Source organism: Cervus canadensis, chromosome 11 (assembly GCF_019320065.1).
Source record: "Cervus canadensis isolate Bull #8, Minnesota chromosome 11, ASM1932006v1, whole genome shotgun sequence".
Lineage (NCBI taxonomy): Eukaryota > Metazoa > Chordata > Mammalia > Artiodactyla > Cervidae > Cervus > Cervus canadensis.
Window position 1 is genome coordinate 67,601,688 of NC_057396.1, and position 25,176 is coordinate 67,626,863.

At 41.9% G+C, this 25,176-nt stretch overlaps 2 protein-coding genes and 1 long non-coding RNA gene across 5 annotated transcripts in view; 2 read left to right on the top strand and 1 right to left on the bottom strand.

Annotated features, from left to right (window-relative positions):
* The window catches only part of API5 (apoptosis inhibitor 5), a 27,261-nt gene extending 25,096 nt beyond the window's left edge, over positions 1–2,165 (top strand). The window contains exon 14 of one of the 2 annotated variants that reach the window (XM_043482711.1): positions 46–2,165. In XM_043482711.1, the coding sequence (XP_043338646.1) occupies positions 46–128 (83 nt within the window). In that variant the 3' untranslated portion in view covers positions 129–2,165. The remainder of the gene's footprint in view (positions 1–45) is intronic. The other variant, XM_043482712.1, reaches the window with a different exon arrangement.
* The window catches only part of LOC122450391, a 13,873-nt gene extending 3,731 nt beyond the window's left edge, over positions 1–10,142 (bottom strand). The window contains exons 1-2 of the long non-coding RNA XR_006272110.1: positions 10,027–10,142; positions 7,995–8,055 (exon numbers count right to left, since the gene is read on the bottom strand). This is a non-coding gene — a long non-coding RNA (uncharacterized LOC122450391). The remainder of the gene's footprint in view (positions 1–7,994; positions 8,056–10,026) is intronic.
* A 33-nt stretch (positions 10,143–10,175) lies between these two features.
* TTC17 (tetratricopeptide repeat domain 17) overlaps positions 10,176–25,176 on the top strand; it is a 112,118-nt gene continuing 97,117 nt past the window's right edge. For both annotated transcript variants that reach the window (XM_043482709.1, XM_043482710.1), the window contains exon 1: positions 10,176–10,372. In XM_043482709.1, coding sequence (XP_043338644.1) covers positions 10,214–10,372 — 159 coding nt within the window. In that variant the 5' untranslated portion in view covers positions 10,176–10,213. The remainder of the gene's footprint in view (positions 10,373–25,176) is intronic.

The following is a 25,176-nucleotide window of genomic DNA, read 5'->3' on the forward strand; positions in this document are numbered from 1 at the left end:
ACGACGTCCTGAACAAGACCTAAACCCTTGTTCGCTTTTTCGTAGAGCAGAGAGGAGCCTTCAGGGGAAGTAGAGGTGGCCGAGGTTGGGGAGCACGAGGAAATCGCAGTCGGGGACGACTCTACTGAAGGAGAAGTCACCTTCTTCAGCGTCGCCATGAGCTTAATATACTTAATTCTACTACTCATTGGATTACCGGGGGTGTCCCTTTAAAAAGACTGCTGCCTTCAGCTAAAAACTTACTGTTCTTTATACCTTTGTATGTATGATCTACTTTTGTAACAAACCATGGTTGTGTCCAAGGTAAAAACCACAGCGATATTTTTGGATGCTTTGTCTGCAATCTTGACTTGTTTTTGCAATATCGTCATTATTCAGACTTCACATTGTGAATCTTTTAAACATCTTGATAATTTGTTATTGAGAGCTATTCAGATCTAAAGTGTAATAAAATTCAGTCCATTTCTGATAACTGGTAAAGATCATCAGTGCTGAAAGGTTCCTGATTTTCCTGTCCCCCCGTCTCCCCCGCGCCAACATATGGAGAAGAGTAATGGTCAGACTTAACATTTGTTTAATAAAGCTGCTACGCAATGGTACAGTATTCCTGCGTGTCAGAAAAACAAAAATACTTCATCAGCTTTCTTAAAATGTAGAAATGACATGACATTTTTAGGAAGAAGTAAGTTGCTTTGCACTGCTTACTTAACTCTTCTCCATATGTTGTGATATAAACTTTTGAATATGGGATCTTACTATTTGCATAGAAATGTGTATGTATAATATACATACATACATGAGCATATATCTGTGTGTGTGTGTGTATATATATATATGCATGCTGTGAAACTTGACTATACAACATAAGTCATTTTTTTTTTAATTCCAGGAACGGGTAGTCTTTGACACGGTGATTATCCTCTTGAGGCTGAATCCATTACTAACTTGTTATTTAGGTTTTCCTCCCAGTAGTGAGGTCTTTTGAGTCAGTTGCACTTACGTGATGATTGTTATTTAAAACTAAAAATAAACAAAGGCTGCATTTTCAAAGGTAAATTTGAGACCCCTGTTGGAGAAATACAGCCAGAATACTGAATCTGATGTACATACAGGTTTCTGCAGGATCAAACAGAGTAATTTAGAATTCGGGGATTTGATAACCAGGGCAGCCCAGGAAAAGTGACTTGATAATATGATACACCAGTAAGTAAGGGATGCTCTCAGTTTGCTTTTGCCACTTTCAAGATTTTAACTTCTCAGGTTATTAATCAAAATTATTGTATAAGTTAGTCAATAGAATCTTTAGGTTAAAACAACAGATGGGGGGTTTGTGGAGTGTTTAATTGTCATGGGCATTTTTAGTAGCATAGGCCCTTTGCTCTGCATTTGAATGTTTCATATATTTTTGTTCCACAATTAATCTTCCCTCCCCAGGTTTGTTATTCAAATCTAATGCCTGAGTGACATTTTCTGGTAGTTTGACCTATTTTTTGAGGAGTAGTTTGTGATTACAATGCAGGTGTCTTCATTACTGTTACCTCTATATCGGGGGAATAGACAAAAAAAAACCCTTTGTTAGAATTACTGCACATGTTTCTGGAGAAAATGTTTTTTGAAGACTAGAATGATACAAGTGAGCAAAAGAAGTTGGTCAGCTTGACTATGGAGTGGTGGCAATAATCTCTAAACATTCCAAAAGACTATGAGCTGAACTTAAGCTCCCTTGGAATCTGAACAGATATAGGAACATGGAATTGCCATTTGACAACTGTGACCAGGTAGCCTGGACCTCAGAGTCAGATCAGCCAGTGGCCTAAAGCCATTTCAAGTACAGAAGCTGTTTTGGGACTACATTTATATAAATTTGAACATTAAGTATAATTTTTCCTCTTTTTCTTTTTAATATTTGTAAACTCAGAGCTAAAAAGTGACTTTACTTTCTAAAGTTTGATATTAAGTTGACTGTGTTCCTTCCCTTACCGCCTCATTGTTCCCCTTCCCTTTCCTAAAGCAATAGTGCACAACTTAGGTTATTTTTGCTTAAAAATTTTGAATGAAAAACTTCATGCCATGGATTTTTTTCTTTTGCAAGACACCTGTTTATCACTTTGTTCAAATGTAAATGTTCCCTTATGCTTTTGAAATAAATTTCCTTTTGTAATTTTGTTTTGTGTCTTGTGTTATCATTACGGCATCTTCAGTTTCTTGGATGTTCATTAACATTTCTTGCTTCTCATGTGCCAAACAGTCTGTCAGACCATGAAAATACAAAGATGGACAAAATACTGCTCTTCATTCAAAGAATTCCGTATTGCCAGTTATCTTTAATCTTCAGCCTTTTGGATTTATTTTTAGAAGCTAATAACCTTCTGAAAAAAGAGTTGGGTTGTTTCTATCAAAGCAAAACATCAGGTACTTGACAGATCATAATGGAATAAGTTCTTCCCTCAGTATGTAAAGCAACTTCTTGATTTGACTACCAGCCTTTACTAAAGATTTCCTTTATTAAAAAGATTTTCCAGCCTTTATTAAAAAGCACCAAGGAGGGATCAGTACAAGCTACCTAAATTCACTTAGTGATCACATCCATTCCTGTGGCTTTAATACCATCTACGTGCTGAGGGCTGCCAAATGTCTATGTCCATCCTTTCTTGCCTGGAGTTCCATGATAGCGTCCTGATTGATTTCCAAGCTATTACACTTGACTCTATAGCTTGTTCTAAACACAGCAGCAAAGAAACATCCACTCCTCTACTTGAAGATGTTCCCTGACTCCTTCCTCATTTTAGAATAAAAATCAAAAATTTCTGACCTCAGCTGCTACTCTTATCCTCCACCACTCTGTCCAGTCAGCTTCATGCAGGCTAGGCAAAGACACACGCCTACCTTACAGTCTGCACTAGCTGTTCCTCCTAGGCACATATCTGCAACTCACCGCTTCAACTCCTCAAAGGTCGTCTTCTCAAGGAATCCTGTTTAATACCACAATGCCCCCTTTCTTCCCTGCCAAGACTCCAGAATCCATTTACCTACTCTACGTGCTTTGGAGCATTTGCCAACTTCTAACATAATTTAAAATATACTATAAAATATACTGTATTTTTAGTGTTTCCCCCTGGTAAAATATAATGTAGCTAGAATGCCACAAAGGTTAGGGTTTTTGCGTTCTGTTAACTGATAATCAAAAGCATTGAAAACAATGTTTGGTACATAGTAAGCGTTCAGTAAGTAGTACCTCGAAGGCGGTGTTTTCTGCTGAGGATATAGTGGTGAACAAGATAATCAAGCTCATGGAGTCTACATCCTGTTACACAGAGCCCGATAAGCTGATTTCAGAGAGAAGCGTCATGAGGACACTGAAGCATTGACGGTGAATGTCTCTTAAGAGCATAGAAATGGTTAGAAAAAGTTGGTGGAATTCATTTAAACTGAGTCCTAGATGATGATTTGGAGCCAGCCTAATGGAGATTTCAAGGAAAGGCATTTGAAATAGAGGCAATAAAACCTTAAATATACCAGTGCTTAGCTTCATAATCCAAGAATTCCTAAACTCCATCTGGGGTGAACTACTTTCATTAACTCAAGGAGCTCTTTCTGATACTGGGCAGGCACCTCTGTCTGGAAAATCTTTGTTCCCTGATTCTCCCTCCTACACTCACCAGGCTAACATTCCTTTTTCAGGTCAGACTAGATTTCACTCCCCACAGGAAGCCTTTCTGCCCACCTGTGTGCTCCCTCAGCTCACTATCCTTCCTCCCCATTTTCTGTTCTGATGTGTAGAAAACAGCAAGTGGGATTTAATTCTAGCAAGTGTGATGGAAGCTAAAACTTAGACAAATGAAATCTATCAAAATCCTAAGAAACTAGATTTATTCCTAGAAGTTGTATATTTAATACAGCCACAAATAAAGTCAAGTAAAATTCTGGTCATCATAAAACAAGATGACACAAAACCAAGATAGACTGCTACATACAGTTCCAATTTGGGTTTGTCAAAAAATAACGTTAAGTAGAATTGGAACCAAGAAAAGCAAATAAAAGATGAGGGAATGGTATTTCTAGAAGAAAAAACTAAAACTTAGTATGCTATAGTGATAAGATCAGAAGGCACAAACTCACTAAATAGTTTGAATAGAATTAACTTGAATTTAATCATGTGCTTAGTCGCTCAGTTATATCCGACTCTACGACCCCATGAACTATACAGCCCACCAGGCTCCTCTCCATGGCGATTCTCCAGGCAAAAATACTAGAGTGGGTTGCTATGCCCTTCTCCAGGGGATCTTCCCAACCCAGGGATTGAACCCAGGTCTCCCTCATTGCAGGCGGATTCTTTACCAGCTGAGCCACCAAGGAAGCCCAAGAATACTGGAGTGGGTATCCTACCCCTTGTCCAGGGGACCTTCCCAACCCAGGAATTGAACCTGGGTCTCCTGCATTGCAGGCGGGTTCTTAACCAGCTGAGCTACCAGGGAAGCCCAGATTCAATCATAAAGTCAGGACACTGAAAGTTGGGTCTATGTGAGGGAGTAAAAACGGGGTGGGGAGTGGATATGACCTTTAGTTATTTAACAGACTAAACAGTCACAATACAATTATTCCACAGAAACTGTCATTCCCAAACGTATTAACAGAAGCAAGGATTTGGATAAATTAATGGCTGGTAAGTCTGTATCAAGAAAATTCTTTATTTTAAATTATAGTTGATTTACAATGTTGTGCCTATCTCTGCTATACAGTAAGTGACTCGTGTGTGTGTGTGTGTGTGTATACACACACACTCTTTATATTCTTTTCCATTATGGTTTACCACAGGCTACTGAGTATAGTTCTCTGTGCTATGCATTAGGACCGTATTGTTTACCCATTCTAAATGTAAAGGTGTGCATCTACCAAACTCCCAGTCCATCCCTCTCCCTCCCTGCCACTCCTCTGGCAATTGCAAGTCTGTTCTCTGTGTCTCTGAGTTTGTTTCTGTTTTGCATATAAGTTCTTTTATGCCATATTTTAGATTCCATATGTAAGTAATATTGCATGGCATTTATCTTTCTCCTACTGACAACTACACCTAGTATGACAATCTCTAGTTGCATCCATGTTACTACTGCAAATGCCATTGTTTTGTTCTTTTCATGGCTGAGTAGTATCCCACTGTGTGTGTGTGTGTGTGTATATATATATATATATACACCACATCTTCTTTATCCACTCATATGTTGATGGACATTTAGGTTGTTGCCATGTTTTGCCTATTGTGAACAGTGCTGCCATGGGTGGGGAGACATGTATCTTTTTGAATTATAGTTTTGTCCAGGTATATTCCCAGGAGTGGGATTGCTGGATCATATCATTAAAAAAATCCTATTTTTAGTTATCTGAGGAACCCCATACTGTTTTCCCTAGTGGCTGTACCAACTTATATCCCCACCAATAGTGTAGGAGGGTTCCCTTTTCTCCCATTTGTTATTTGTAGGCATTTTAATGACAGCCATTCTGTTGGTGTGAAGCGGTACCCCACTGTAGTTTTGATTTGCATTTCTCTGATAATTAGTGTTGTAGAGCATCTTTTCACATGCCTACTGGCCAACCACATGTCTTCTTTGGAGAAATGTCAGTTAAGGTCTTCTGCCCATTTTTTTGATTGGGTTGTTTGTTTTTTTGTTGAGTTGTATGGGTTGTTTATATATTTTGGAGATTAAGCCCTTGTCTGTCCCATCATTGTCACATCATTTGCAAATATTTTCTTCTATTCCATACACTGTCTTTTTGGCATTTGAGGGTTTTTTGTGAGATTTTTTATGTTTGCATCAGGAAAATTCTTTTGAGGCTGACCATCATGATAAGCTCAGAGCAGCCCCGGTGTCACTGGGAGTTAGAATCTGGGGCTGATTTGACACTTGGTCTCATCCAAAGTAGTCCTTGTGCTTCAGACTCCCTGACAAACTACTGACAAACTATTTCTAAATGAAATTACTGTATTTCATAATTTCTAATGAAATTACTACTTAGGTATCCTCTGTCTTCCTGCTGAAACTCCTCTTCACTTTGCATACAGCTGTTGGGAGATAAACCTATATAGCCCTTCCTCTGTGACTAGCTTCCCTTCCTAGTACAGAGATTCACCCTTTCAACCCCCACCAATTCAAAATCACCAAAGGAATTAACTACACGTAGTAAGCTGCCAATAGTTCCTTCTATTCCTAACCAAACATGCTGTTTCACTTATCAAGATAAGTCTATTTCCATTTCCCCTTAAATCTGGGCTAGCCTTGTTACCTTCTTTGATCAACAGAATGCAGAAGTGACCCTTTGCCAGTTCTGGGCCTGGCCCTCAAGGAGCTTCTATTTTCACTCTTTGGGAGCCTTGAGCCACCATGTAAGAAACCTTTGTCACTACTGGGACTGAGAGACAGAGGCCTGGACAACCCTAGCCATTTCAGTCATTCCAGGTGAGCACTAGACATGATTGGAGGCATTTGGGAACATTCCAGGCCCAGCCGAGGTCCCAGGTGAATTCAGCCTTGTGAGTGACCCCCAACTAACAGCAGGAGGAGCAGAACTACCAGCTGAGTCCAGCCAAAAAACTATAAGATATAATAAATCATGGTCTAAAGCTTAAAATTTATGCCACAAAGATTTGCGCTGGTTCACCATGAAGCAAAAGATAATCAGAATTTAAACCAGGGTGTTATAATAACTCTCTCAGGAATATTTATATCTTAAGTATTTTCTCTAAGAAATAAAAAAGTACAGATCCTTTGCAAAATTCAGATAAAGCAGCCCCAGGAAGGAAATGAATAATACAGCAAGACCATTTTACCATTGTCCAAGTCTCAGCTTAAAAAGGTCTATAATTTATGATAATGATAAATTAAAGGGCATATTTGCTAAAATATTTTATGTTGAAAGGCCAAATTACATGCAGTTATGAGCTTTCCTAGCATTTGTTAAACTAAGAATTGAATCACAATTTAGAGATTATTAGCAGTACTCTTGTCTGGAAAATCCCATGGACGGAGGAGCCTGGTAGGCTGCAGTCCATGGGGTCGCAAGAGTCAGGCATGACTGAGCGACTTCACTTTCACTTTTCACTTTTATGCACTGGAGAAGGAAATGGCAACCCACTCCAGTGTTCTAGCCTGGAGAATCCCAGGGATGTGGTCGCACAGAGTCGGACACGACTGAAGTGACTTAGCAACAGCAATTTTCATAACTACCATCTTATAGTTCCAAAGGTTTTATCTAACCATAAAGAACAAATATGTACTTAAAATGGAAAAAGAAATATCAGGTCTTAGAATAAAAAGAAAGGTTAACAAGTGATCTGGGCTTCCCAGGCGGCACTAGTGGTAAAGAATCCACCTGCCAGTGCAGGAGACATAAAAGAGGAGGGTTCAATCCCTGGGTTGGGAAGATCCCCTGAAGGCAGGCATGGCAACCCACTCTAGTATTCTTGCCTAGAGAGTCCCACGGACAGAGGTGCCTGGTGGGCTACAGTTCATGGGGTCCCAAGAGTTGGATATGACTGGAGCGACTGAGCACACACACAACAAGTGATCTATTTGGATGTCAAAAATTGGCAGCAACAGTTTTATTTGGGTTAGAATTTTTCATTGTTTTATGCACATAAAATCGGAAAGCTACCTTTTGGGGAGTATAAAAATGAAATAAACTAACCACTTAAGCATCAAGCTTTATGGAAGATAAAAATAAAAATACATTTCCTATACTGCCTTCAGATACTTCCAGTCTAGCTGGATGAAGGAAGAACTACTCAGGAGTTTAGCTGTTCAAAGTGTACAAAGTAATATCATAAAGAAACCCAATATTGTCACATTAGTGTCACAGAATTCAGAGGAAGCAAATAGCAGTTGACAGATTTTTTTTTACAATCCAGGATTTAAGCTGTACCTTAAATAATATATATATATACATATATATATATGTATGTATATATATATTTTTAAGAGCAAGGAAAGATGCTTTTTGCTCACCTTGTGTTGGAGAAGACTCTTGAGAGTCCCTTGGACTGCAAGGAGATCCAACCACACCATCCTAAAGGAGGTCAGTCCTGGGTGTTCATTGGAAGACTGATGTTGAAGCTGAAACTCCAACACTATGGCCACCTGATTCGAAGAGCTGACTCACTGGCAAAGACCCTGATGCTGGGAAAGATTGAGAGCAGGAGGAGAAGAGGATGACAGAGGATGAGATGGCTGGATGGCATCACTGACTCAATGGACATGGGTTTGGGTGGCCTCCGGGAGTTGGTGATGGACAGGGAGGCCTGGTGTCCTGCGGGTCATGGGGTTCATGGGGTCGCAAAGAGTTGGACATGACTGAACGACTGAACTGAAGATGAGCAAAAGCACTTCTAAGGGTTACTGTGACGCTCAAAACATAGTTCAGTAAGACTAGAGAAGTGGGACTTGGCAGTCGGAACCTGCGACAGGCAGAATTCTAAGATGACTCCCCAATGATCCTTCTTCTTGTTGTTCAGTCGCTAAATTGTGTCTGACTCTGTGACCCCATGGACTGTAGTCCGCCAGGCTCCTCTGTCCACATGGAATTCTCCAGGCAAGAATACTGTAATCAGGGTAGTCCGCTTGGCCCACAGGTTGGTTCACTAGAAGGAAGTGCTTCTCAAACTTTTATGTACATACCAGTCATGTGGGGTTCATGTTAAAGGGTAAAACCTGCTGGAGACATAGATAAGAGCCAAGAATGTGTTTTTTTAATAAGCTCCCAGGTGATGCCAGTGCTGCCAGCCTCCAGATCTACACCCATGATGTAAGGTAGCCACTAGACACGTGGGGCTATGAAGCTCCCGAAATCTAACCAGTCTGAATTTAGATGAGCTGACAGGTGTCATTCAGAAAACTAAGATCATGGCATCCGGTCCCATCACTTCATGGCAAATAGATGGGCAAACAGTGGAAACAGAGGCTGATGTTATTTTTGGTGGGCTCCAAAATCACTGCAGATGGTGACTGCAGCCATGAAATTAAAAGACGCGTGTTCCTTGGAAGAAAAGCTGTGACCAACCTAGACAGCATATTAAAAAGCAGAGACATTACTTTGTGAACAAAGGTCCGTCTAGTCAAGGCTATGGTTTTTCCAGTAGTCATGTATGGATGTGAGAGTTGGACTGTAAAGAAAGTTGAGCACGGAAGAATTGATGCTTTTGAACTGTGGTGTTGGAGAAGACTCTTGAGAGTCTCTTGGACTGCAAGGAGATCCAACCAGTTCATCCTAAAGGAGATCAGTCCTGGGTGTTCACTGGAAGGACTGATGTTAAGGCTGAAATTCCAATACTTTGGCCACCTGATGGGAAAATCTGACTCCTTTGAAAAGACCCTGATGCTGGAAAAGATTGAGGGCAGGAGAAGCAGGGGACGACAGAGGATGAGAAGGTTGGATGGCATCACCGACTCAATGGACATGAGTTTGAATAAACTCCGGGAGTTGGTGATGGACAGGGAGGCCTGGCGTGCTGCAGCCCATGGGGTCAAAAAGAGTCGGACAACACTGAGCGACTGAACTGAACTGATAGGTGTAAAATACATACCGACTTCAAAGACATGGTACAAAAATAAATACTTCAGTAGTTTCTATAGATTTCACAATGAACTAATAATATACTGCATATAGTGGGTTAAATAAGATGTTGGTTTTCTCAAATTTTTTTTTTTTTAATTATGTTGTGGCTCATGGCTCGCGTTATGTTTTTACGTTTCTACTGGACAGCACTGTCCTAGACTAACAAGCCTCCCAATTGTGAAGCTCCCCCATTGTGAAATTTTCAGAACAAAACAGAACCTATCCCTTCCCTTAGGTGTTTCGAAAGCATACTTTGTATTACCCAACCATTCGAAACAAAAATAATTTTTTTTTAAAAGTATTAATACATATATGCTCTGAGTCCTCTCATTTCTGCTGAGGCTCCAACTGGAATACTACTTTTCTCTCTCTCTCTCTCTGGTTCCCACTCTACAAGAAAACAATAATAAAAAAGCAGTCTCCGACCTCAAGCCAAACGGACAGCGCCTGAGACAGCGCTTCCGCGTCGCCCAAACAGAAGCGGAGGAAGCCGCTTGTCAGCCGGCGGCACCCTCTCGGCTCCTCCTCCTCTAGCGTCGACCTCCCCAAGATGGCGAACGGCGGGGGCCCACTTCCGCTTCCGGTGCGAGTCGCCGGGCCGGGGGGGGGCAAGATGGCGGTGGCAGTAGGGGTCCGCGGCCGGTGCGAGCTGCCGCCGTGCTCCAGTCCAGGCTGGTTCCTCAGCCTTTCCGCCTTGCTGAGTGTGGCAGCTCGAGGGGCCTTCGCCACCACGCACTGGGTCGTCACGGAGGACGGGAAGATCCAGCAGCAGGTAGCGGCCAGGGTGCCCCTCTCCGGCCGCCCGCGCCCGCCCTCGCCCGGGTGGGAAAGATTCCCCAGACCGGCCTGGCCCCTGGCTATTTGGCTCCGCCCCCAGCTTACCTTCCCGCGGTCCCGGTGTCGGGGTTCGGGCGACCCCCGCGCTCTGGCCCACCCATTCCCCGCTAGTGGACTGACTCTGGCCTCTGCCGTCTGCAAGTTCTCAGGCTTCCTTCCATCCCTGGGGTCGCGCGCCGCTCGGGGAGAGTTGCCCAGTGGTGAAGGGATCGGGCCCTGGGGACCTTTTCTGGTGCCCTGGCTTTAGAAACCGGATTCATTATTTCTTCCCTGGTGCCTCTCGGGCCCACGCATCACCAACCCTCCCCAAGGAAGTAGAAAGCAGGTGGCAGCGCCCGGCTGTGCGCGAGTCCCAAGGAGGTGACAGCTTCGGCCCCCCAGGCATTGTGTCAGCTAATGCTGCCTCCCCCAGTCTCCTCTTCCCACATGCTGGCGTTCGTGTCAGGCTGGGGTGGTTTCAGCTGGGACCGTTACCCAGGTCAGCAGGGGCTCATTACAAACCGCACGCACCCTCTGTTTGCAAAGGAATGCTTGAGGATGCCTCTGGTGGCGTTGCGTGCATCTTTGCAGCCGTAAACCGCCCTGGTTTCCCAGTGTTCTTCGCCCAGTTTCTTTCCTAGTACCTTTGACCCGGCCCCACAAGGAGGATATGTGATTTCTTGGAAGGTTGAATGAATTACTCAGAGGAGAGGCTGCTTTTCTTACGTAACTTTCTGATGGCCTGTATTTTGTGGATGCTGCTGATGTTTGAAGAATGCATGAGTGTGTATTCTGCTGCAGAAACTCGGTACATTTAATGACTTCCAGCACTTGAGCGCAGTCCTGTAAAGTCCAGGGAACATTTACAGAGTGACGTGTGTGCCCCATGCAATTTCATTTGGTCCGCTGGTGCGAAATGTATTAACCATTGTCCTGTGAAAGTCGCGGGTTGTATGTAATGCTTGGTGATAGGAGCACAATGCCAGGCTTGCGTTTGTATAAACTGAGGTTCACATTTAGAGCCACCGTGTGATGGCAAATTTTGTCTTAAATATAATGAATGAATAAAGCAGTTTAAAAGTCAGTGTTGGTTCTGGTGAGTGGCTTTGAGTGTATATCCGAGAAAAGACTGACTTCTTTATACTGGGTGGCAGGTTCTCTATACCCAAGTTATTGCATTAGAAAAAATTTCCTTTTCATGGCATACCAGGTGAGATTTAAAATACGTATGTGTGTTTCAGACACCCTAGACAACACTTACAAATTAATTTCTGACAGAAGATTGGAAATTTTTTCTGCGAGTTCTGGTTGCTTCTGTCCTTCTGTCTCCTAGTAATGGTTTTCCCTGAGGCCCTGGTGAAGAGGGACGTGGAATTAAGTCACTCCTGCTGCTTTTGCGGGAGCCCTCTCCTATTGGCTCTTTTGCAGTATTGTTTTTGGCCACAGCTATTTATACCCCCTGACACCGACTTCTCCTTCCCGTTTTGATGTCTTGCAGTTCAGCTGAGAAACTGGTCCGTCAGAAAAGTGAAAGCTGGTAAAAATGTAATATATGCTGAACATTGCAGTGGGAAAGTTGATTCTGATTTGGTTTTTGTTTGTTCAACACAGCCTTTCTTTTTGCATGTCAGGTACATATGTTTTAGTGGGGAAAGGTGGGAGTTACTAGAAACTTGCTTGAGAAAGGGGTTACTAGAAACTTGCTTGAGAAATCTACAGAATCGTCTGGGTCTCTTCCAAGTCACCCCTACAGTTGGTAGTTAGGCCTAAAGTTAGGAAAGCAAGATTTCTTTACTATATACACCTTTTTTTAGTGATCCTTTTCAGTGAATTGTCCAGTACTTTGTTAAGTTCAGACAACTGAAAAATTTTATACCAGAAGTAGGTGACTACAGTGTAACAGTAAGAGGCTAGGGAAGGGAAGTTGGATTTAATCTGAGGGGAAAGCCCATGTAAATAAAGTGAGAGAGTTGAACATCAGGGTCAGCCTCTGAGTTCCACTCTGATAGTTATGCATGCATTACCCATGCTGTCTTTTCTGGCCGTAATTTGAATGCTGTAGAATCAAAACCTCAATTTAGATTTTGGTTAATTATCACATTTGGATATATTTATCAAAGAATTGAAAGATTTCTTTAGTACATTAATTTGCATATATTGCAGATGTGGGAGACCTTGGTTCCATTCCTGGGTTGGGAAGATCCCCTGGAGAAGGGAACGGCTTACCCACTCCAGTATTCTGGCCTGGAGAATTCCATGGACTAGTCCATGGGATCGCAAAGAGTTGGGACATGACTGAGCAACTTTCACTTTTTCAGGTCTGTTCATACTTTCAGTGACATAACTAATTTAGTATATATGTTGTGTCTTACCGGAAATGCCAAGCTCCTTGCTATTTGGTATTGGTTTTATTTTCTGAGAGCAGTGGTATGATTTCATTTTTATTTGTTTATTTTGGCTGTGCTGCGCAGCTTCCTGGATCTCAGTTCCCTGACCAGGGACTGAACCCCGGCCACAGCAATGAAAGCTCAAAATCCTAAGCGCAAGGCCACCAGGTAACCCCGTGATTTCATTTTTAAAGTTGCCTAATGTTAGGGAAAGGGTTAAGGGCAAACTGAAATAGCAGACCTTTGCAAATACCTTTTGAAATTCTTCACCCAATATTTAAACCTATCCAAATTAGGTATAATAGGTCACTGTTTTAAGAGTGAGTGTGAAGTGCTTATCAATTAAAAATCTGAACTGCCCAAAATACAGACTTAGATAAGAACATTTTCCATCATTATAGTTAGTTTTAAGTACAGTAAACAGTATTGCCCAGAAGAAGATAACATTTATTTTGGCTTTTCTGTTTCAAGCCTTAGATGATAAAGATAGACACCCATAAGTTGCAGACTTGTAAACCTGCCGTATATATTGGAAGGCCTGGATCTGTAGAGGGATTGAAATGGGTCTTTCAGTCGGGGCAAGGAAGCGAACATTAGACTTCCTAACAGTCAAAGCTGGGACTGCTTCTGGCGCTAGCGGGTGTCTAGTACTTAGCATGGCAACTCAGGGAATTGTTCCTTTCCACAGTCCCCACTCTGTCTGGGAAGCACACCACCCATGTTTTCAGGCTCTGTGTTTGCTGAGCCACTGAACTCCGAGGAGCATTGTCCCGGGGATACTGGAGCTGGGATGTGGAGAGAATGCTCCAGTACTAAGTCCATTTCCCGCTGCAGTCAGAGGACTTCTAAGAAAAGGCCCCTCCTCTCCAATTCTGTGTTTTTCTCCAAGCTCTGGGCTTTGGCATACTTCTGATCTCCTAATGTCCCTGTCCCTGAAAACTAGTAAGATCCTCTCACTTTTTTTAAGCAGGAGTCCTTAACTTGTGATCTATGGGCTTGAGGTGTGAGATTTTATTATCTAGTTACTAGGAGGATCTCCAGTGTAATCAGGCCAGTGGATCTTTTATATGACTTCAAGATAAATTTTTTGTTTGTTTCATTTTGACAATTATTTTTGTTTAATTACTAGTATGGAGACACCTATTTTCTTTTTTAATCAAAAGTGTCTAGCAATTCACCAGCATTGAAGGTGAAATAAACTTTTATGAATTAGCCTAAGAACCTCTGGGGTTCAACCCCTGGATCAGGAAGATCCCCTGGAGTAGGAAGTGGCAATCTACTCCAGTATTCTTGCCTGGAAGATTCGATGGACAGAGGAGCCTGGCAGGCTACTGTCCATGGGGTTGCAAAGAGTCGGACACAACTGAGTGTGCACACACACACCCACACCTGTCATGTCACTTCTTTGGAAAAATTTTTGCTTTATTTTCCAAATTAGCAGCTTAGAGATCAGCTTTTGAAATGTTTCCAGTTGTGGACTTACTGAATCAAGAATTTGAACTTCTAGCACAGGGTTTATTACCTCTGATAGCGTCTTTGTAAATAGAAGTCTAAAAACTTCAAAATTCAGAGTATCAACCCTTGGCATTTTAAATTTGGAAAAAATTCTTAAGCAGTGTATGGTACAACTCCTAGGAAAGTCACCCAAAGACATTGTTGAATGGCATTTAGGGGTAGCAAGAAGTAAAGATGTATTTATTTGTGGTAACGTGAAAGTGAGCAGTTTATGCAGTTTGAAGTGGTTTGGTTTCTCTTAACCTTTGTAAGGAAAAGGCAATGGCACCCCACTCCAGTACTCTTGCCTAGAAAATCCCATGGATGGAGCAGCCTGGTAGGCTGTCTTCAGAGTTCAGATCATTTTAACTGCTCAGAACAAATAAGGCTTCCTACAAAATGAATGCTCTGAAGCTTAGCAAACTTGGTAAAACACAGCTGATGAGCAACTATTTCAGCAACTATAATATAACTTAAGGAAGAGCTATTATATTTAGTTGGACAAGCTGGCTAAATATTTACTGATCTTTACTAGCTTGTAAGTGAAGGAGTGGTTTAATTTTGGTCTCATGTTAAGTGATTTGGTTAATCTGGGAGAGAGCATCCGTATGGTACTGTGGAGCTAACAACTTCATTTCAGTGCTTTTCCAAATGGAACCCATCTTTTTGACGTAGAGCACTGTTTCTGTGTTTTTACATTTCAGGGGTTTACTTAGACCTAGAGGTCATGCTGGTTAGTTACTAACTAGCCAGGCACCTGCCAAACCTTCGGAATTTATCCTTGATATTGACATCAAAGTGATTCTTATTCAATCCATTTTTTAAAGCTATTTCCCACTATTATTTTTCTTCTTATAAATTACCCAGGTGTTAACTGTGTTTATACAGGACAGTAGTTATAGCTTGGAAATATACAGAGATAAATTACAGCTCTTAAGTTCAGTTCAGTCGCTCAGTCGTGTCCGACTCTTTGCGACCCCATGGGCTGCAGCACGCCAGGCTTCCCTGTCCATCACCAACTCCCAGAGCTTACTTAAACTCATGTCCATCTAGTCGGTGAAGCCATCCGACCATCTCATCCTCTGTCGTCCCCTTCTCCTCCTGCCTTAATCTTTCCCAGCATCAGAATCTTTTACAATGAGTCAGTTCTTGGCATCAGGTGGCCAAAGTATTGGAGCTTCAGCTTCAGCATCGATCCTTCCAATGAATATTCAGGACTGATTTCCTTTAGGATTGACTGGTTAGATCTTCTTGCAGTCCAAGGGGCTCTCAAGAGTCTTCTCTAACACCACAGTTCAAAAGCATCAATTCTTTGGCGCTCAGCTTTTCTTTACAGTCCAACTCTCACATCCATACATGACTACTGGAAAAACCATAGCCTTGACTGGATGGACCTTTGTTGGCAAACTAATGTCTCTGCTTTTTAATATGCTGTCTAGGTTGGTCATAGCTTTAAGTACTTCTCCCAATTATTTACTGAACAAATATTTATTGACGCTTCCTTTTTTCATCAGCCCACAGTGCTTTGAAGGGTATGTCCTTTTCCACTGGCTACAATTCTCGTTTTTTCTTCGGAGGTGAGCAGAGCACACCTCCTTCTTGAGCCATTTTTGGGGGGCAGGGGGCTCTTCCACCTCTGCTTATCTTCTAGATCCATGGCTTTCAAACTTGACTATGCCCAGAAATAATCCGAGGTGCCTGCTTAGGATGCTGACTCCCGGGTTGCCGAGAGTGTCTGATTCAGTAGGTCGATGGTGAAGCCAAGATCTTTACATTTTAATCAAACTTCTCAGGAGGTTATGGTGCAGATGGGTCACCGAACATTATGAGAAATTCAGTTTTAGATCTTGCTCTTCCCTTGCCTTTTTTTGCAGGCTTCTCTTTTACTCTTTGCATATACCTGGGCAATCTCATCCTTTCCCAGTACTTCAGTTGCCATATATATGCTGGGGATATCTACATTTCTTTCTACAACTCAGATTTTCTTCTCCAGAGTTATAAATTCAGGACTTCTGTGTTAACTCCATGTTGAATGTCCTCTATGCACTTCAAGGTTATTGTCCCCAAATCTTAACTGTTTTAGACCTACACCTCTGTGATGCTCTGTTTTCCCAAACTTAATGAAAGATGCCGCATTCGCCATCTACCACTACCACTTCTACCATCGGACAAATAAGTAGTATTTGTCTAGTCGTCCTTTTCAATTTCTCCCTCTTTCTTACCAGCATTTTTCAGTTCTATTTTCTAATTATATCCTGCTTCTTTCCATAGCCACTACCGTTGCTCTAATTCTCACTGCCTGATTAATTGCTGTAACTTCCTAACTGTTCTCCCTGCTTCTAGGCCTGTCCTGCTTCCAGTCCATTTTCTCCGCGATGCAATTAGAATAATCTTTTAAAACCTTGGACTTCCCTGGTGGCTCAGATGGTAAAGCGTCTGCCTACAACGTGGGAGACCCGGTTTGATCCCTGAGTCGGAAAGATCCCCTGGAGAAGGAACTGGCAACCCACTCCAACCTTCTTTGTGTTTTTTTGTTTGTTTGTTTGTTTGTTTAAAAATTCGAGTTACAAAGTTGATGTGTGGCATTGTAAAAATAAATGCCCAACACTATGGGAGTATATAAAGTCACAAAATGAAGCCCTCCTACCTCTACTTATTATTACTCCCCAAGAAAAAACACCTTTAAAACAGATGAGTACATACCCCAGAATATGGTTCAGCTTCGTGAACGTGTCTTGAGGTCTGGCCTTTCCTTCTCTCTGGCCTGTCTCTGCTCATCCTTGAGGGCCCCACTCTCACTTCCAAAGGTACACGCATAACACACTTAGCCGTACTTAACTTTTTTGTCAGTATCCCCAAATGTGCTCTGCTCTCACTTGCTTCTGGGTCTTTATACATGGTCTTCCCCGCAAATGTCTCAATCCCCCTAACTCACACTCTTCATAACTTAAACATCAATTTCTCAGGGATGCTTCTGTGATGTGCAGATTGGAGTAAGCTGTTCTCTCAAGGTGTTTTCAGAGCATCCTGCATTCCCTTGTGAAAGCATCTGCCCTGCCGTGTTTTGTCTGTTCACTTTTGTAACTGTCCTTCTAGACTACTGTATGCTCCATGAAGGGAGTAGCTGTATTCATCTTCTCTGCAACTCCAGTATCTCTCACACTGTGTCATCACAGAGGCTGCAGCAGTATCTGTTAAATGGATGATGTAAGGAAGCATGAGAAGTGGCTCCTACTTTTTAGATATTTACCATTGTATGAATGAAGCCTCACAGTACTCACTAGTGTGGTAATCATCTGGGGACTAGCCTAAAGGAAGCCTCACACCTCCCAGGAGAGCTTTAAATCTGAGTAACCCATCAGCGCGTCAGCCCCGAGGCCTTCAGAGACCTGCTGTACACAGGTGAGATCCATATTTCAGAGATTGCTCTTGGCTCTCTGTTGGGGTCAGGCTGTGTGTGCAAGAGAAGTCATCCACTCATCGCTGACATGACATCTGAAAGGTCAGCACTTGCTCAGTCATTAAAAGTAGGAAGAAGCGACAGGAAACTTGATAAACAAGAAAAGCAGAAAAAGAATTGGAAAGGGCTGAGGCGAAGTAGATGGGAACTGGCAGCTGCAGTGTTGAGGACGGGTTAGATCAGCCGTGGGGGTCAGCAGTTGTTGCAGTTGAGAAGCAGCGCTGGTGGAAGTGAAGAGAAGGCACTCTGACAGCCAGAAATAAGAGGACTTGCCAGCAGGTCAGGGCAAAAATTAGAACAGCTTTGCACTCCACGGTGTGGGGAGCCGGGTGTGGGCGGGGCCTGCATCTCTGCTGTGCTCCACGGTGGCAAGAGCAAGGGGAACCCCTCTGGCAGCAGACTCGTCCCCCCCTCTTCATATGGGTCTCCTTTAAGCCCCTTCCAATGGGTCCTCCATCCCCACCACTCTTGTCAAAACTCCCAGGGCCTTCCATATTGCCACTCAGTGCTCAGTTCAAAGGCGTCTTTCTCAGCCTCTTAGCAGCCCAGCAGTTGTCCTCAGACTTGATCAAACTTTTTTTTTACATGACTTTCAGAGCGTATATTCCTGGTTTTCTAAATCCCCGCCACAAGCGCTTATTCTTTTCTGCTGAATCCCTTTTTGGTTTGCTAGTCTTAAATATTGGGGTGCCCCATTTCTTCCCTCTGCGCGTGTGCCCACCAGATGATCTGATGCCGTCCCATGACATCCAGTGTTACATCTGCAGTCCCTGGACTCTATCTGCAGTCTCTCCCTGAACTCCAGGTTCGTGCAGCCAACTGCCTATTCAGCCTCTCCACCTGACGGGCGAATAGACACCACGCGTGTACCCAGTCCTGAATTGAGCTCTTGATTTCCTGCCCCACCACACCTGTTACCAGATGGTTCATGCTCCCAAATCTTGGTATTGTCCTTAACTCTCTTCTCTCACATCTCATACCCAGTCTGTCGGCAACCTCTCAGCTCCTGAAATGCATTCTGAATCCTGCCGGGTGGTCCCACCTCTGCTTTCACAGGCCTGTGCAGACCATTGTCTTCTCTGCTGAACCTCTGCAGTAACTGCCTAATGGGTCTCCTTTCTCTGTTCGCTCCATAGAGTCTGTTCTCCCCAGAGCAACCAAAGTGATCTTTTAAAAAGCAAGTTTTGGTCATGCCACTCCTTGAGGGGTCTTGGGGGAAGGGAAGCAAAGAGTCTCCGAAAATATTCAGTGGTTTTCTGTCACACTTAAACAATAAAACCTAGTTCGCAGCAGGGCCTGCAGGCCCGCAGGACCTGGGCCCTGGCTCCTGGCCGCCTCTCTGCCCTGATGCTGCTCTCCTTGTGCGCCGTGTTTCGGTCATACTGGACTTCAGGTGGTTCTCAGAGTACCAAGTTCACTTGTTTCGGGTTGGCCAAGGCCTTTGCCTCTGCTCCTTCTTCTACCTGAAACACTTTTCTACAGACATCGGCATGGCTCATCCTTTCTCTTCTTTCAGGCCTCTGTTCTCATGTCACCCATTTCTGACCAAACTGTCTAAAACAGCATCTCTTTCCATCACTCTGTCTTCTTTACGTTTCTTCATAGTATTTATCACTGGCACTGTATTGTAACAACATATACTTTATTGCTTGTCTTCAACAAGAACATAATAAGCTCTATGAAGGTAACAGCTTTGTTCAGTAAAGTAACCCAGTGCTTAAAACAGGGCCCTGACTCGTGATGCACGCTCAGGAAACACTGAAGAAGTGAAACAGAGAGTATATGCATGTCTGTGTGTGCAAGCAGTAATTACTCCTATGTTAGCTCTCGCATCTCATATTGACATACTGAAGGGCCACCATTGCTTTAATAGTCTGGAGGAGGGAGGTGTGTTTATTTTAACAGAGACAAGCTAATTCACTCATTCTCCCCATTACTTGTGAAAGGTCTGGACAGCCTAAGAATTTTTTAAGCACATGGTATCTCTAACCCAGAATTGTAAAATGATGCCTCAGATAATCTACTTTCCTATTGGCTATTTTGGATATTTTACTTCTCCAACCTTATGATACACTGAAAGAACTCATATTTGAGATTGTGACATTTGTGTGTGTGCATAGTTGCTCAGTCGTGTCCAGCCTCTTGCAGCTCTGCAGAATGTAGCCTGCCAAGCTCCTCTGTTCATGGGATTTTTCAGGCAAGAATACTGAACTGGGTTGCTAGCTCCTCCTCCAGAGGATCTTCCCAGCTCAGGGGTCAAACCTGGGTCTCCTGCATTGCAGGCAGATTCTTTACTGTGCCCTGAGCCACTGGGGAAGCCCCTGCGACATTATTTAAGTTAATTGAATATTATATAAGTTTAGGTAAGTCACTTTATATTTTGCTTTCAAGACATACTATTAGGAATTCACACTGTTGTGCTTCCCATGTTTGTTTAGTCAGTAGTAACTACTTCATGAGTCTAACTTTTGAAAAGAACTCACTTACATATTTACTAACATTTTCAGCCTTCATTTTCTCTGAGGAACTTAGTTATTTCAGTTAAAATCAGGTGACTGGCAAGAGGCCCTGCCCCCAAAGGTCAAGCCTTTCCACCTTCAGTCTGATTGCTTGGTGGGGATTTGAGATGGGTAGTTAATCTTTAGTAGAATCCAAGAGAGTAGTCCATGACAAAAGTGGTCAGTTGGAGTCAGGAAAGTTTTTGTTGGAGCAAGTATTTGCCGAGTGCTTCTTGTGTGTCCATTCCTGCTTTTGGCACGTTTGGGTCACCCATTCAACACGTGCTTGGGTGCTTTTTGTGTTAGGAACTTGAAATGTAGCTGTGAGGGAGATAAAGTCCCTGCCTTAACGGAGTTTGCGTTTTATACAGTCATACATGGAAGTGACTCTTAATTTAGGATATCAACAGGTAACTTTCATTGTAAGAAAAACCATTTAATGTCTGTAATTTACGGAACCCTTTACCAAATGTTTTCATGCTCATTATCTCATTTTATCATAATACAGACTCAGGAAAATGTGGTACTGTTCTTCTGTTAAAGAAATTTAGACAGAATGTGGTTAAATTATTTGCCTGAGGCCATGCAGGTAGGAAGTGGCAGAGTGTGAACTCAAGCTCAGATCAGATTCTAAACCCTCTTCTCTTTTCTATAGCGCTAAACATTGCTACTAACATAAAGAAAAATATTTCTGTAGTTTTATTTGTAAAACAAATGCTCATCAAAATTTTAAATTTTGTTTAAATTTTTTTAGTTTTAAAATTGAATTAAAGACTATAAAATATGTGATAATTTATTAAAGTTTTTCGCACTATATGTTATAAAGTGAAAAGTTAAAATTTCATAACTACCCATAGTCTCTCTTCTGGAAACAACTAGAATTGTTTGTGTATTCTTCCCTAAAGTTTCTGTGCATTTGCAAACACAATTTTTTTTTAAAAAATATGAGACTAGAAACATTTGGTCTCACTGTTAGCTTTTATTCGCTTCGTAAGACTTAAACAGCTGTCCATATCAGAAATAGAAGGCTACCCTTTTCTCTCTTAAGCATGGGTAGTATTGGGTTGTATGGATGTTCTGTAATTTATTTAAGCAGTTCCCTCATGATGGACGCTTAGATCGTTTCCACATTTTTACTACTACAGACATTCTTGCAGAAGGTGAACATGCAAATACATTCATCTCTGCATGATTCCCTGCATATATTGAGTGTATCTGTAAGATAAACTCTATGAAGTGGAGTCTCCTGGTTCTAAAAATGCATATATTTAATTTTCTTAGATTTGCTAAATTGTTCTAGTGGACTGTGTCAACAGTGTCAAAAAAATTTCATAATCCAGTTCTAGTGAAAGACCTCTAATCTGTCCATTGCCTTTAGCTAAACAGTGTTGTGACCATCAGTGGAAATAAGAACAGAAAGGGACCTTCAGTTAAATTTTTTTTATCTTCATAGACAAAATTAAACCTTTGTCATTAATGTTTATTTCACAGTTGCTGGGACTGCAATAAAAGAGATTAGTCAAGCTGACTTATTTTCCCCCACAGTTAATACTACCACTATTTTGATGAATAATCAAGATGAATTTTTTTCAATTGTCTCTTGTAGACTATCGTTTTCTAGTACGAAATAGAGTAATTTCCTGGCCATTGAGTTTGCCATCATCTGAATAATGATAAAGTTACTAAGGTTTCCTTTCTGGCCCTGATATTAGTTTTCCAATATTTGATTGGCAAATCTGTCTTAGCTTTTTGTTGTTCAGTCACTAAGTCGTGTCAGACTCTCTGGGACCCCATGGACTGCGGCACGCCAGGCTTCCCTGCCCTTCGCTATCTCCCAGAGCTTGCTCAAACTCATGTCGGTTGAGTCGGTGATGCTGCCTAACCTTCTTGTCCTCTCTTGCCGCCTTCTCCTCCTGTGCTCGGTCTTTTCCCAGCTTGTGTTAGCTTGGGCTACCATAACAAAATGCCGGAACTGGTGGCTTAAACAGCCAAGGTTTATTTTCTCACAGTTCTGAAGGCTGAAATCCAAGATCAGGGAGCCAGCATGGTTGGGTTCTAGTGAGAACTCTCTTTCTGGCTTGCAAACAGCTACATCTTCCTCCTCCCTCTGATGGCAGAGAAAAAGAGAAAGCAAACTCTCTGGTATCTCCTCAAGCTTACAGGAGCACCACTGCCATCATGAGGACCCCAGCCTCAGTTGTCGAGTTGTTCAGTGGTGTTCGATTCTTTTGCAACCCCATGGACTGTAGCCTGCCGAGCTCCTCTGTCCGTGGGATTTCCCAGCCAAGAATACTGGAGTGAGTGGCCATTTCCTTCTCCAGGGAATTTTCCCAACCCAGGGATTGAACCTGAATCTCCTGCATTGACAGGTGAATCCTTTACCGCTGAGCCATCAGGGAAGGCCCCCAGCCTCATGACCCGCCATCTAAATCCAATTACCTCCCAAAGGTCCAGTCTCCGGTTACCACTTTATTGGGAGTTAGGGCTTCTCCCTGTGAATTTATGAGCGGGGACACAGTTCAGTCCATAGCTACCCTCTGGTGCACATGTGTTTTTCATCACCATAGTGCCTGGTGTTATGTCTGGTACTTAGTGGGTTCTTGTGTGAGTTTTCTATTGCTGTCATTAAAAATTACCACAAATTGAGTGGCTTAAAATGGCACAGATTTATTATCTCACAGTCCTGTAGGTGTTTCACTGGGCTAAAATCAAAGGGACAGCAGCACTGCCTGTCTTTGTGGAGTATAGTTATAGGGGAAAGTTCATTTCCTTGCTTTTTCCAGTTTCTGGAAACCACCTGTAGTCCTCAGCTTTCAATCCCATTTTATTGCATCTTCAAAGCCAGCAACCTTGCATCCCTCTCTGTGACCTTCCTCTTCCACTTTTAAGGACCCTGTAATTACATTGGGCCCACCTGTTGCATAATCCAGGTGACACTCTCTGTCTTGCTCAATTAAAGTTATCTGACTGGCAGCCTTCACTCAATCAGCGACCTTAATTCCCTTTGCCTTGTGTCCTGACATGTTCACATATTCTGGGGATTAGCACATGGACGTCTTTGTTGAATCATTCTGTGTTTGGTATTTTCTGCCGGAAAGAAAAACCACTTCTGAGTTAGGTATGCATCCACTCTAACTGTGCAGCTACATTCTTTCTGTATGTGTTTACAAGAATAAGTAAACAAGTAAATATTCATGATTCTGCTGTCCTGATCCAGTGTTTCATTTCCTCTCTTGTAAGGTTATAAGCTGTCTAGTTTATTCATTATGTTGTTTGTTTATTCTTTGGTGAAGTAAAGCAGGAAATGTAGACTGATGGTTATAAGAAGTTGTTCTTAGTTGCTCACATTAAAAATGGTTACTTGCTAATCAATTGAGAAAATGGTGATTGACATGAATGCTCTAACGAGATGTTCAGATCTAGATTACAGCTGTATATTTAATACCTCAGATACCTAGATTATTTTATGTGAGTTTAAGTATTTACAACTATGTCTTCCAAGAACTGAAAATGATAAAGTAAAATCTAATTGAGGGTAACTTCAAAAAATAGGGATATCAGGCCATAAAAATTCATGTAATGGTCAGGATTCAACATTTTTAGTTATTTAAGTTGAATTTTAGTTTGGTAACTTGGTGTTCTATAAAATTGAGGCTGGTTTTTAATTTTTTATTAAAATACTCTACAAGTACTCTGAGAGTGGGAAAAAAGTCATCTTTAATAAAAATTTATTTTTGAATCTTGACAGTTCATAACAGTAGCATTTTATTGATCTGATACAATTACATTTTTGCAGTAAGAGGTCTAGAAAATGTTACATTTTTTGGCAATTATTACAGCCAAAGTTGTGTAAGTCTCTCTTAAGAGTCCAGGCTAAACTGATATTTTGTGAACTTAAACTTCTCTAGACCTGAAAGTCCACGATAGTTAGACTTGAATTCTGAAGAGAGAATTGCATGCAAAGTCCAGTAACAGGCTTTTCTGCCTCTCATTGCATCCTTCCAGAACTCTTCGTGCTTGCAACTGCGTGAACCTGACACGGGTCACAAAGGTGAGGGCTCCTCAGGCCATCATTTGAAAATGGCAGTGAACTAGATTTGAGATAAGAATAAAAATTTGAGGGGAGAAAGGAATAAGAAAATACAGTAGATACTGTCTTTTTGAGTGTTTGGTCCCATGTCTATTAGAGGAATTTTTTTCTCTGAGAATATATAAGGAAAAGCTAAAGATTATTTTTCAGATCTGAACTTATACTTGTCATTACAGTTTTTTTTTTAATACAAGAAGACATGTTGCATAGCACTATATAAAGTTTCATTTTAACAAGATGACCTGTTCATAGCTCTTTAAAGAAAAGAAATACTTTATAAATTTAAGTATACATGTTCACTGTAGAAAAGCTCAGAAAACACAAACCAGAAGAGAATAATCATCCAGCTAGAAACCACCATTCATAAAATGTGATGTATAACCTGTCAGATGGATTTTAAAAAAGAAAGATTTTTTATAAGTGTATAAAAGGCAAAAATACATATGCCAACAAAGAAATTAAAATATATTCATGCTTTTCTTGTGTTTCTGAGTGTGTAGAAACTCGGTTACTATTGTTATAAATTTCAGCTGATTCAACTATTCTGGAGAAAAGCTAGTAAAAAATACAACTTTTAGAAGCCAATCCCTGTAACTTAACAATCCCCATTCTGGGAAGAAAACAATTTAATAGCTATTCGAAAAATTTAGGGGCTTCCCTGGTAGCTCAGTTAGGAAAGAATCCACCTGCAATGCAGAAGACCCCGGTTGATTCCTGGGTCGGAAAGATCTGCTGGTGAAGGGATAGGCTGCCCACTCCAGTATTCTTGGGCTTCCCTGGTGTTTCAGCTGGTAAAGAATCCACCTGCAATGTGGGAGAACTGGGTTCAAT